The 12,489-nt window shown below is 44.8% G+C and overlaps 1 protein-coding gene across 1 annotated transcript; it reads left to right on the top strand.

Annotated features, from left to right (window-relative positions):
• Nucleotides 1-2,318: 2,318 nt before the first annotated feature.
• dtymk (deoxythymidylate kinase (thymidylate kinase)) lies at nucleotides 2,319-11,839 on the top strand. Its single transcript, XM_072573153.1, has 5 exons — nucleotides 2,319-2,534; nucleotides 2,864-2,972; nucleotides 9,241-9,331; nucleotides 10,776-10,973; nucleotides 11,493-11,839. The coding sequence occupies exons 1-5, from the start codon at nucleotides 2,405-2,407 to the stop codon at nucleotides 11,601-11,603; spliced, it is 639 nt and encodes a 212-aa protein (XP_072429254.1). The 5' UTR covers nucleotides 2,319-2,404; the 3' UTR covers nucleotides 11,604-11,839.
• Nucleotides 11,840-12,489: the final 650 nt, after the last annotated feature.

Genomic DNA, 12,489 nt, shown 5'->3' with positions numbered 1-12,489 from the left:
TCTTTTGCTATAAAATTTAGCTTTTTGAAGAAGTAACAAAGAGGATTGGTGGGGGCAGAGCGGTGGACGTGATCTATGTGGACTTCAGTAAGGCATTTGACAAGGTTTCCCCATGGAAGATTGGTTAGCAAGGTTAGATCTCATGGAAAACAGGGAGAATTATCATAGGGGTGGCACGGTGGCTCAGTGGTTAGCACTGCTGCCTCACAGCAGTAGGGTCCCAGGATCAATTCCAGCCTAAGGTGACATCTGTGTGGAGTTTGCACATTTTTCCCTGTGTCTGCGTGGGTTTCCTCCCACAGTGCAAAGATGTGCAGGCCAGGTGAATTGGCCAGAGGGAAATGGGTCTGGGTGGGTGACTCCTCGGAGGGTCAGTGTGGAATGGTTGAGCCGAAGGGCCTGTTTCCACACTGTAGGGAATCTAATCTAAACTAGCCATTTGGATACAGAACTCGCTCAAAGGTAGAAGACAGAGGGTTGTTTTTCAGACTGGAGACCTGTGATCAGTGGACTACCACAAGGATCGGTGCTGGGTCCACTACTTTTTGTCAATTATATAAATGATTTGGATGGGAGCATAAGAGGTATAGTTAGTAAGTTTGCAGATGACACCAAAATGCAGGTGTAGTGGACAACGAAGAAGGTTACCTCAGATTACAATGGGCTATTAATCAGATGGGGCTGAGAAGTGGCAGATGGAATTTAATTCAGATAAATGCATTTTGGGAAAGCAAATCTTAGCAGGACTTATATACTTAATGGTAAGGTCCGACGGAGTGTTGGTGAACAAAGAGACCTTGGAATGCAGGTTCATAGCTCCCTGAAAGTAGAATAACAGGTAGATAGGATCGTGAAGGCGATTGACATGCTTTCCTTTATTGGTCAGAGTATTGTGTATAGGAGTTGGGAGGTCATGTTGCGGCTGTACAAGACATTGATTATGCCACTGTTGGAATATTGCGTGCAATTCTGGTCTCCTTCCTATTGGAAGGATGTTGTGAATCTTGAAATGGTTCAGAAAAGATTTACAAGGATGTTGCAGGGGTTGGAGGATTTGAGCTATAGGGAGAGGTTGAATAGGTTGGGGCTGTTTTCCCTGAAGCGTCAGAGGCTGAGGAGTGACCTTGTAGAGGTTTATAAAATCATGAGGGGCATGGATATGATAAATAGACAAAGTCTTTTCCCTGAGGTGGGGGAGTGCGAACTAGAGGACATCGGTTTCGGGTGAGAGGGGAAAGATATAAAAGAGACGTAAGGAACAACTTTTTCATGCAGAGAGTGGTCCGTGTATGGAATAAGTTGCCAGAGGAAGTGGTGGAGACGAGTACAATTGCAACATTTAACAGGCATTTGGGTGGGTATATGAATAGGAAGGGTTTGGAGGGATATGGGCTGGGTGCTGGCAGGTGGAACTAGATTGGGTTGGGATATCTGGTCGGCAATGACGAGTTGGACCGAAGGGTCTGCTTCCATCCTGTACATCTCTATATGACTCTCTAAATTAGGGTCCTGCTTCACCACTACCTGAAGAAGGAGCAGCGCTCCAAAAGCTAGTTCTTCCAAATAAACCTTTTGGATTATAACCTGGTGTTATATGACTTTAACAATGAAGACACCATTGGTATAATAGAAATGACCCAAGTTCTGAAGATCAATTTGTGCAGAGGCAACTAATAAGCTATGTGAGTGGTAACCCTAATTTTTCTTTCCATGCGTAGATGTGAAATTTGGAGATGCCGGTGTTGGATTAGAATGTACAAAGTTAAAAATCACACAACACCAGTTAAGTCCAACAGGTTTATTTGAAAGCACTAGCTTTCAGAACGCAGCTCCTTCTTCAGGTAGTTGTGGAGCAAGACCCTAAGACACAGAATTTAGAGAGTCATAGAGATGTACAGGATGGAAACAGACCTGTTGTCTGGCTGACAAACAGGTTGTCAACCCCCTGATGAAGGAGCGGTGCTCCGAAAGCTAGTGCTTCCAAATAAACCTGTTGGACTATAACCTGGTGTTGTGTGATTTTTAACTTTGAACCAGTTGGACTATAACCTGGTGTTGTGTGATTTTTAACTTTGAACCAGTTGGACTATAACCTGGTGTTGTGTGATTAACTAAATATCTGAGGGGGGGGGGTTGTGGAGAGAAGAAGTTGGTGGATCATTTAATCTGAACGATCAACATCCTTTCTCCATCAGCACCCACCCTCCAGCCACACACACAAAACAGTTGCATAAAATGTTTTGTCCTGCACACTTCATTTCAATCCAGACGGGGAGACGATGGCTGGGCCCCTCTCTCCGTGGAGGCCTGGCCTGGCCTGGTTCGTGCATCCGCGGCACCGCGTCATCGCTCAGAATCCGCCATCCCGGATCAAGAGCGGCAGGGTCAGCCCGCCTCTTGAAACATGGCTGCTCGGCGGGGCGCTCTCATCGTGCTGGAGGGAATAGACCGATCCGGGAAAAGCACCCAGTGCAGGAAACTACAGGAGGCCTTGCGGGAGCACGGCCGAGCCGCGGAGGTCCTGCAGTTCCCGGGTAAGCGCGCCATGTTTTCGGTTTAGAGCCTGCCCGCCCCGCGCCGTGTTTTCGGTTTAGAGCGCGCCCGCCCGCCCCGCGCCGTGTTTTCGGTTTAGAGCCCGCCCGCCCCGCGCCATGTTTTCGGTTTAGAGCCCGCCCGCCCCGCGCCGTGTTTTCGGTTTAGAGCGCGCCCGCCCGCCCCGCGCCGTGTTTTCGGTTTAGAGCCCGCCCGCCCCGCGCCATGTTTTCGGTTTAGAGCCCGCCCGCCCCGCGCCGTGTTTTCGGTTTAGAGCCCGCCACCGTCGCCGGTCGTGCTTTCACCTTGCCCTCGTTGCCTGTTGTTTCAGACCGAAGTACTGAAATCGGCGGCCTGATCAGCTCGTACCTGGAGAAGACGAGTAATCTCGAGGATCACACCGTGCACCTGCTGTTTGCCGCCAACAGATGGGAACGAGTGTGAGCGACTTCGATGTTTAAGGGGGACCAAAGTTCGACACAGACTTAGTGCTTTCAGTTTTTTGTGTGGTGGGGAGATTGGAGTTGGAACATAGGTTGGCTTAAAAAAAAACACCCACTCAGAGCAATTATGGACCAGACTAAACCTTCTCAAAATATTTTAAGATAGTCTTAGACCCTTTTATTCTTATTTTATAAGGTAGATGTGAGGTGCCATGTTGCAGACGCCATGCGACTGGTCAAACATTAAGCAAAACACTGAAAGGATTGTGGATGCTGTCAACCAGAAACAAAAACAGACCCAAGGGTCTCTTTCCATGCTGGGCATCACTCTGACTCAAAGTTGTTGGAAAAGCTCAGCAGATCTGTGCAGAGAAATCAGTGCTCAACGTACTGACCCAATACATTCTCAGCATTGTGGATACTCCACAGTGAGTCCACCCACACAGCTCCAGCTCGAAGGAGCAGTTTGCCAATAGCTGCAGATGGAGACACTTACTGCAAATGTAACTGTCAGGGACACTGGGAGCGTCCCTTATTTCCCACATTGCACAAGAAGCACACACTACAGGTCTGAAGTTTCCTGTCATGATTTCTCTCCCAGATTAAGCTGGTTATTCCCTTTAAGTGAAATTAATTAAGTTGGGGACCTGCTGTTCTTTCAAAGACTTTAGTCTATTTGAAAGCTCTTTTCCTTAAGCTAATCATTGTGATTTGGAGGGGATCATGTGTGTGGTGTGTTCCCGTGCATCGGCTGCTAACATCCTTCTAGATGGTAGTGGTTGTGGTTGTCAGGTGCTGTCAGAGCATAGAGTTGCACAGCACAAATCCAGACCTTTCGGTCCAACTCGTCTGTGCTGACCAGACGTCCCAATCTTACCTAGTCCCATTTGCCAGCATTTGGCCCATATTCCTCTATTCATATACCTATTCAGATGCTTTTTAAATGATGTAATTGAACCAGCCTCCACCATTTCCTCTGATAGCTCATTTCATTCACACTTTGCATGAAAAAGGTACCCTTGGGTCCTTTCTAAATCTCTCACCTTAAACCTATGCCCTTTCGTTATAGACTCCCCTCCCCAATCTGGAATAAAGACCTTAGCTATTCACCCTATCTATGCCCCTCATTTTATAAAACTCTATAAGCTCACCCCTAAATCCTGAAGCACACACCAAAACCAATCTGAAACGCACTCTCAGCTATCTTGCTAAATCTTATTTATGTAGTGTGCTGGATACACAGTGTGCAAAACTGTATTTTAATTGACAAATAAACTATTAAGCCTGACTGTGAAATAATACAATACAGGGCTGAGATTGTGTTCCTTTAGGTAAAATATATTAGGGATTCCGGATTAGTGGTCCTGGAAAAGCACAGCAGTTCAGGCAGCATCCAAGGAGGAGTAAAATTGACATTTCGGGCAAAAGCCCTTCATCAGGAATACAGGCAAAGTGCCTGAAGGGTGGAGAGATAAATGAAAGGGGGGTGGGGAGAAAGTAGCATAGAGTACATTAGGTGAGTGGGGGTGGGGATGACACAATGCAACCTCGCTGTGCAAATTGCTAAGAAAAACAGTTGTGTGTTTAACAAAAACATTTGTGAATGAGAGCTAAAGGGAGGGGTGTGAAGGCACTAGCTCACCTTGATGAATTGGTGCATCTTGTAGATGGTACACACTGCTTATATCTTACTACATCAGAGGTGGAGCAAGTGAATATTCAAAGTGGTGAATGGGATGTCATTCAAGCAGGTTGTTTTCTCTTTGTATCAAGTTTCTTGAATGTTGGAGCTCAGACATTCAGGCAAGTGGGTAGTCATCAATATATCAAGAGAAGAGTTTCCAGCCTCTGTTGGCCTGCTCTTGTAGCTAAAGTGAGAGTGTGACTGGTCTATGTAAACATGCAGTTGAAAAGGTGACACCATCCAACTGGACTATTGATAATGGGGAGATTCAGCAACGGCTAAATAAATAAATAAGTACATAATTCATTGCCGTATGTAATGGAATTGTTATTTGCTACTTATCAGCCCACTGTTATCCAGGCCTTACTGCCTTTACGCACGGACTGCTTCATTTTGAGGATTGGTAGATGGAACTGAATGATGTACAAATCATACAGCACTTTCTGATTTTATCATAGAATAAATAATATTAATGAGGCAGCTCAAGATGTTTGGGCCTAGGACCCTATTCTGAGGAACTTCTGGTATAGTTTCTGGGGCCCATGACTGGCGAGATTCCCCCTAATTTCCATCAGTTTCAGTTCTGCTGGGGCTCCTTGATGCCACACTTGGACAAATACTGCTGTCATTCTCACCTCCATTGTGGACTTAAGCTGTCCATGGGGTGTAGGTTTGCTCGCTGAGCTGTAGGTTTGATATCCAGACGTTTCATTACCTGGTGAGGTAACATCATCAGTGGCGATCTCCAAGTGAAGCGAAGCTGTTGTCTCCTGCTTTCTATTCATATGTTTGTCCTGGATGGGGTCCCTGGGGTTTGTGTTGATGTCATTTCCTGTTCGTTTTCTGAGGGGTTGATAGATGGTATCTAGATCTATGTGTTTGTTTATGGCGTTGTGGTTGGAGTGCCAGGCCTCTAGGAATTCTCTGGCATGTACTCTAGCAAACCCACCAACACTCACAAACAAAAACTAACAAACTTAAAAAGACCCAGTACAACCCATGGATAAAACCAATGTTGTCTACAAAATTCCATGCAAAGACTGCCACAAACACTACGTAGGACAAACAGGAAGAAAGTTAGCCACCAGGATACATGAACACCAGCTAGCCACAAAAAGACACGACCCTCTCTCCCTCGTAGCCCTACACACGGATGAAAAAAAACCACCATTTCAACTGGGACAACACATCTATTCTGGGAAAGGCTAAGCAAAGACATGCCAGAGGATTCCTAGAGGCCTGGCACTCCAACCACAACGCCATAAACAAACACATAGATCTAGATACCATCTATCAACCCCTCAGAAAATGAACAGGAAATGACATCACCACAAACCCCAAGAACCCCATCCAGGAGAAAGATATAAATAGAAAGCAGGAGACAACAGCTTCGCTTCACTTGGAGGTCGCCACTGATGTTACCTAGCCAGGTAATGAAACAGCTGGCTATCAAACCTACAGCTCAGCGAGCAAACCTACACCCTAAACCTCAACCTGAGCTACAAACCTTGCATTAAGCTGTCCATATTTGTACCAAGGTTAAAATGAGCTCGGCGGTGAGTGGCCCTGGAGGAATCCAAACTGAGAATCAATGAGTGGACGTTTGTAGAATAAGTGCCATTTGATAGTACCATTCATAACTTTTGATGGTGATTGGTTGGGTTGAAGTGGTGGAGGCGAGTACAATTGCAACATTTCAAAGGCTTTTGGATGGATATATGAATAGGAAGGGTTTAGAAGGATATGGGCCAAGTGCTGGCAGGTGGGACTAGGTTGGGTTGGGATATCTGGTCGGCATCGACGGTTTGGGCCAAAGGGTCTGTGTCCGTGCTGTACATTTTTATGACTCTAAGATATACATGAGCAATTTTCCTATTCGCAGAGCACTTCAGAAAAAATCTCCGGTACACCCACACCAACCAACCCCGCTGCCCCATTGTCGAACACTTCAACTCCCCCTCCCAATCTGCCGAGGACATGCAGGTCCTGGGCCTCTACCATTGCCAATCCCTTACCACCCAACGCCTGAAGGAAGAACGCCTCATCTGCCTCGGGACCCTCCAACCCCTTGGCATCAATGTGGATTTCACCAGTTTCCTAATTCCCCCCACCCAACCACCTTATCCCAGTTCCAACCTTCCAGCTCAGCACCATCCTCATGACCTGTCCTATCTGTCCATCTTTCTTCCCACCTATCTGCATCACCCTTCTCTCCAACCTATCACCTTTACCTATTGCACTCTGAGCTACCTTTTCCCTAGCCCCACGCCCCCTACCATTTATCTCTCCACCCCCGATGCTCCCAGCCTCGTTCCTGATGATGGGCTTTTGCCCGAAATGTTGATTTTCTTGCTGCTCGGATGCTGCCTGACCTGCTGTGCTTTTCCAGCAGCACACACTTGACTCTAATCTGTGGTATCTACAGTACTCACTTTCGCCCAATTTTGCATTTGTTGAGTACATCCCCAATGTTGGAGTTACAATGGAACACCTTGGCTTGGGTACAGCTCCTTGGGTAACAAATCCTCAACACAACCGCTGGAATGTTATCAGGGGTCTGTAGCCTTTAATTATTCAGTGCCTTCAACCATTTCTTAATATCAGGATAGTGAAGAAGGCATTTGCTATGCTTGCCTTTATTGGTCAGTGCATTGAGTATAGGAGTTGTGAGGTCCTGTTGCGGCTGTACGCGACATTGATTAGGCCACTTTTGGAATACCATGCTCAGTTCTGGTCTCTCTGCTATAGGAAGAGTGTTGTGAAACTTGAAAGGGTTCACAAAAGATTTACAAGGATGTTGCCGGGGTTGCAGGGTTTGAGCTGTAGGAAGAAGTGAATAGACTGGGACTGTTTTCCCTGGAGTGTCAGAGGCTGTGGGATGACCTTATAAAAGTCATAAAGTCATGACGGGTGTGAATAGCCAAGATCTTTTCCCCAGGGTGGGGGAATCCAGAACTAGAGGGCATAGGTTTAGGCTAAGATGAGAAAGATTTAAAAGGCACTTAAGGGATAACTTTTTCACACAGAGGGTTGTGCATGTATGGAATGAGCTGCTAGAGGAAGTGGTAGAGGCTGGCACAATTACAGCATTTAAAAGGCATCTGGTTGATTCTATGAATAGGAAGGGTTTACAGGAAACAGTCCATCTTCTGGAGTCACTGGCACCACTCCTTACCTTTTCCTCTGCGGAGCAACTTTTTCACGCAGAGGGTGGTACGTGTATGGAATGAGCTGCCAGAGGATGTGATGGAGGCAGGTTCAATTGCAACATTTTAAGAGGCATTTGGATGGGTATATGAATAGGAAGGGTTTGGAGGGATATGAGCCGGGTGCTGGTAGGTGGGACTAGATTGGGTTGGGATATCTGGTCGGCATGGATGGGTTGGACTGAATGGTCTGTTTCCATGCTGTACATCTCTATCACTCTACATTGATGACTGCATCGGCGCCACCTCATGCTCCCAAGAATAGATTCAACAGTTCATCAACTTCACCAACACATTGCACCCAGAATTTAAATTCACCTGGACCATCTCTGACACCTTTCTCCCCTTCCTGGACCTCCCCAATTCCATCGAAGGTGACTAACTCAACTGACATTTTCTACAAGCCCACTGACTCCCACAAATACCTGGATTACACTTCCTCCCACCCTGCCTCCTGCAAAAATGCTATCCCTTACTCCCAATTCCTCCGCATCTGCTCCCAGGAGGATGTGTTCCACCACAGAGCACACCAGATGGCCTCCTTCTTTAAAGACCGCAATTTCCCCTCCCACATGGCTGATGATGCCCTCCAGTACATCTCATTTACATCCCGCACTTCTGCCTTCAAACCCCACCCCTCTAACTGCAACACGGACAGAACCTCCCTGGTCCTCACCTTTCACCCCAGCAACCTCCTCATACATCGCATCATCGTCTGCCATTTCTGCCACCTACACACGGACTCCACACCGAAGATATATTTCCCTCACCTCCATCCACCTATTGCACTCTCAGCTACCTTCCCACCAGCCCCAACTCCCCTCCCATTTATCTGTCCACCCAAGAGGGTCCCAGCCTCATTCCTAAAAGGCTTTTGCCTGAAACATTGATTTTCCTGCTCTTTAGCTGCTGCCTGACCACTCTAATCTTGACTCTGATCTCCAGCATCGGCAGTCCTCACTTTCGCTTAGAGGGATATAAGCCAAATGCTGGCAAATGGGACTAAATTAATTTAGAATATCTGGTTGTCACAGACCAGTTGGGCTGAAGAGTCTGTTTCTGTGCTGAACGGCTCTATGACTATCTATTGGAATGAATTGAGTTGGCTGAAGGGATTTCAGCAAGAAATAGAGATTGATTATTCACTCGGCACTCCTAGCTGAAGATGGCTATGTTTTGATTTAAATTACATCTCCAGAGCATTAGATCAAACTTAGTTATTGGTCCAGCTTTGAACTAAAACATGGTGATGGAAGCACAGAAGCTTCAAACCTTCTGAATACTCTATTTAAATAGTTGTTTAATGTGGGTTTGCTTGCTATGATTGGACTGTTCCGACTGTTGCAACATATCATTCACATGTTCTGTGTTCCAGGCCACTGATTAAAGAAAAGTTACAACAAGGGGTCACTCTGATCTTGGATAGATATGCATTTTCTGGAGTTGCGTTCACTAGTGCAAAGCCAGTAAGTAGTAAAAATGAGCACGTGAACTGTGTCGACAAGTCCAAGTCAATCAGAAAATTGTTCCCATTTTTCCTGGCACATCGAAAATCAAAAGCTTTGTAACAAAAACAAATTTCTGGAGTCAACACTGGATTTGAAACATTAACTCTGCTTTCTCTCCACACATGCAGCCAAATCTCGAACAATTTCTGTTTTTATTTCAGATTTCCAGTTCTTTATTTTATCAGAAAACTTAGGTTGGAATTAATCATTTCTGTTTAAGATAAATTTGGTGACTCTACACTGTGCAAATACCTTACAGTGTGGAAGCAGGCCATTTGGCCCATTGAGTACACCCTGACCCAGATCCACCCCCTATCCTATCTGTGTACTCCCCATGGCTAATCCACCTGGCCTGCACATCCCTGAACACGACAGGGAAATTTAGCATGGCAATCCACCTAACCTGCATATCTTTGGACAGTGGGAGGAAACCCACACAGATGTGGAGAGAATGTACAAACTCCACACTGACAGTTATCCAAGGGTGGAATCGAACATGGCTCCCTGGTAATGTGAGGCAGCAATGCTAATCTCTGAAAAAAGGTGGACTACAAAAAAGTGCCAGCAATATTCAGCAGGGCAGGCACCATCTGTGATGAAAAGCAGAGTGAAACTTGTAGGCGGTGATGACCTTTTGTCAGAATTTTATTTTTTTTGTAAAAAATGGATTTCAGTGTTTGTAAACCAACAGAGCTGAAGAATGATCAGGAATCATTGAATCCCTTCAGGGTGGAAGCAGGCCATTCGGCCCACTAAGTCCACACCTACCCTCTGAAGAGCATCCTGCGTCCCCCCACAGCCCAGCCTATAACCCTGCATTTTCAAATAGACTTTTTGATAGAATTTGGAAAAATAGAGAAATTGAGAGATATTGATTGAAGGAAAAGACTTGCATTTGCAGAGCCTGTCTCCTCCAAAAAAAAGGTGCCTCAAGGCCAATGAAGTGCATGTCATTGTAATGTGAGAAATATAATAACCAAATTTCATGCAGCAAGCTCCCAAAAGCAACAATGTATAATTAATTTTGTTGTTTAAGTATTAATATTGGCCAGAACACAGGAACTTAATTGAATGGTCTTCAGTTTGCTGACTGAAAACCGTTAGATCTGTTTGATCTTCAGTGGGGAGGGGGTCAGGGAATGCAAGGACTAAAGAATGTAAAAATAGTTGAAAGAAAAAAAATTGCATTTCAGTAGCTTCTTTGCAAGACTTCATCAAGGGCTTGAGTATTACACTTGAGTTTGACAGGTATGTAGAAAGATATTTCTATTTGTGGGAGAGTCCAAAATTAAAAATAAGGGGAAGGTCATCACTTATTTTGCATGCTAAAGGTGTTTTTTTTTTAATGCTGGTCATCTCTTCCCTCTTGGCTAACACTGTATAATTTATTTCCTCAAAATAGGACTTCACATTGGAATGGTGCAAACAACCAGACGTAGGTATTCCAAAGCCTGATGTAATCCTGTTTCTTCATCTTCAACCTTCGACAGCTGCGAAGAGAGGGGGCTTTGGCAACGAGCGGTATGAAAACTATGCCTTCCAGGATTCAGTACTTAAGCAGTTTGAAGAGTTGATGAAAGATGAGACTTTAAACTGGAAGGTATGCGCAGGATGTCTCGAACACTTCACTATCTTATATCCACTCATTACTGTACACTACAGAAATCTGTCAATCTCTAATTTAAACGTAGAGTGAGTCTCCACAGCCCTCTGTGGTGAGAATTTCAAAGGTTCACAACTCTGAGTAAAATAAATTCTCCACATCTTGGGACCTCAGTGGCATCGCCTCTATTTTGTTTAAATTGTATCTCTGGTTCTAGTCTCCCTGATAGGGAAAGCAAATTACTAGCATCTACCCTGTCTATCCCTTAACATTTCAATGAGATCACCTCTCATTCTTCAAAACTCTCTGGAGAAGTCTAGGATCACAGTTCTCTGAAAGGAGGAGTGGGTCATTAATGACTTTGTCTTCCTGGGCTTTGTCATTGTCAACGAGAAATGAAAAATTGACTAGGAGGTGGACAGGCAATATCATCCATGGGAATAACTTTGAAAGCATTTTCTTTGACGTGATGATTAGAGATGATTTAACTTCCTTAACTTCGTTTTATCAAAACAGAAACTAGATGCTTCTCAAAGTGTTGAAGATTTACATCAGGAAATACTGTCTCGGGTGAAGCAAACCATTGAAAAAGTTGGCGAGGAACCTATTGGAGAACTCTGGAAATAGAATCCTTTTTCCCTGCACAGAGGGTGCGATTTGGGAGAGTGGTGATTAAGAAGATTACTGCACTCCCTTTGTATTCAGTGCTGTGTTCATCCATTTGCACATATTCTCATATCAGCTGCTGTAGAAATTTGTTTCTGCATTGAAGGGAAACGTTCAGAGAGGTCAATCTAGTACCTTTTTCTGAAAAATAGCTATTCAGCAATATTAGCAAAATAAAACTATTTATAATTTGGTCACCAATCTCCCTTATTTACTTGAATTATGCTGTTTGGATGCATGAGCTTGGATCCTGATTGTTGGGATGAAAGCTGCTTCACATCTGGATCTGATGATTTCAATCATTCAGATTTCCAGCATTGGACCCCGATAGCAAGGAGGAGCAGGAACTCTGCCAAATGTGGGAAATAAGCCTTTTCCTTTTCCAGTCCCAGTGAGCTTTTGAGTCCCTTTCTTCTGCCCTCCAGCTGTCCTGAGCCAGTGTCGCTTGTGAATCATAAACCATCTTTGGGACCGAATAAATGGAAGTGACTATTGATGAATAGGGATTAGATATGTGGTTCTTAGAGTCACCAGCCTAGGGGAGCATCTATTTGTATCCATCATGTCATGCTGTGTCAGAATGTTGTAAGTTTGAATGACATGACCCCTCATTCTTCAAAACTCCAGAGAAAACAGTCATCAGGGTTTATGTTACTCACTCCATCAAAATTTGAATTTCTCTCTGCAAATGCAGTAGTGCTAAATTTCAAATTTAAGATTAGATTTTTTTGCTAATCAAAAGCAAAAGGCATGTATATGGAGTTGGGTCCACAATTAGACAACAGTTGACTGAGTGGCAGAGAGGCTGAATGACCTACATCTGTTCAACTATTTCTTGAATTTTGAT

Source organism: Chiloscyllium punctatum, chromosome 6 (assembly GCF_047496795.1).
Source record: "Chiloscyllium punctatum isolate Juve2018m chromosome 6, sChiPun1.3, whole genome shotgun sequence".
NCBI lineage: Eukaryota > Metazoa > Chordata > Chondrichthyes > Orectolobiformes > Hemiscylliidae > Chiloscyllium > Chiloscyllium punctatum.
Note: the sequence above shows the minus strand (reverse complement) of the source record. Positions and strands in the feature narration are given on the sequence as shown.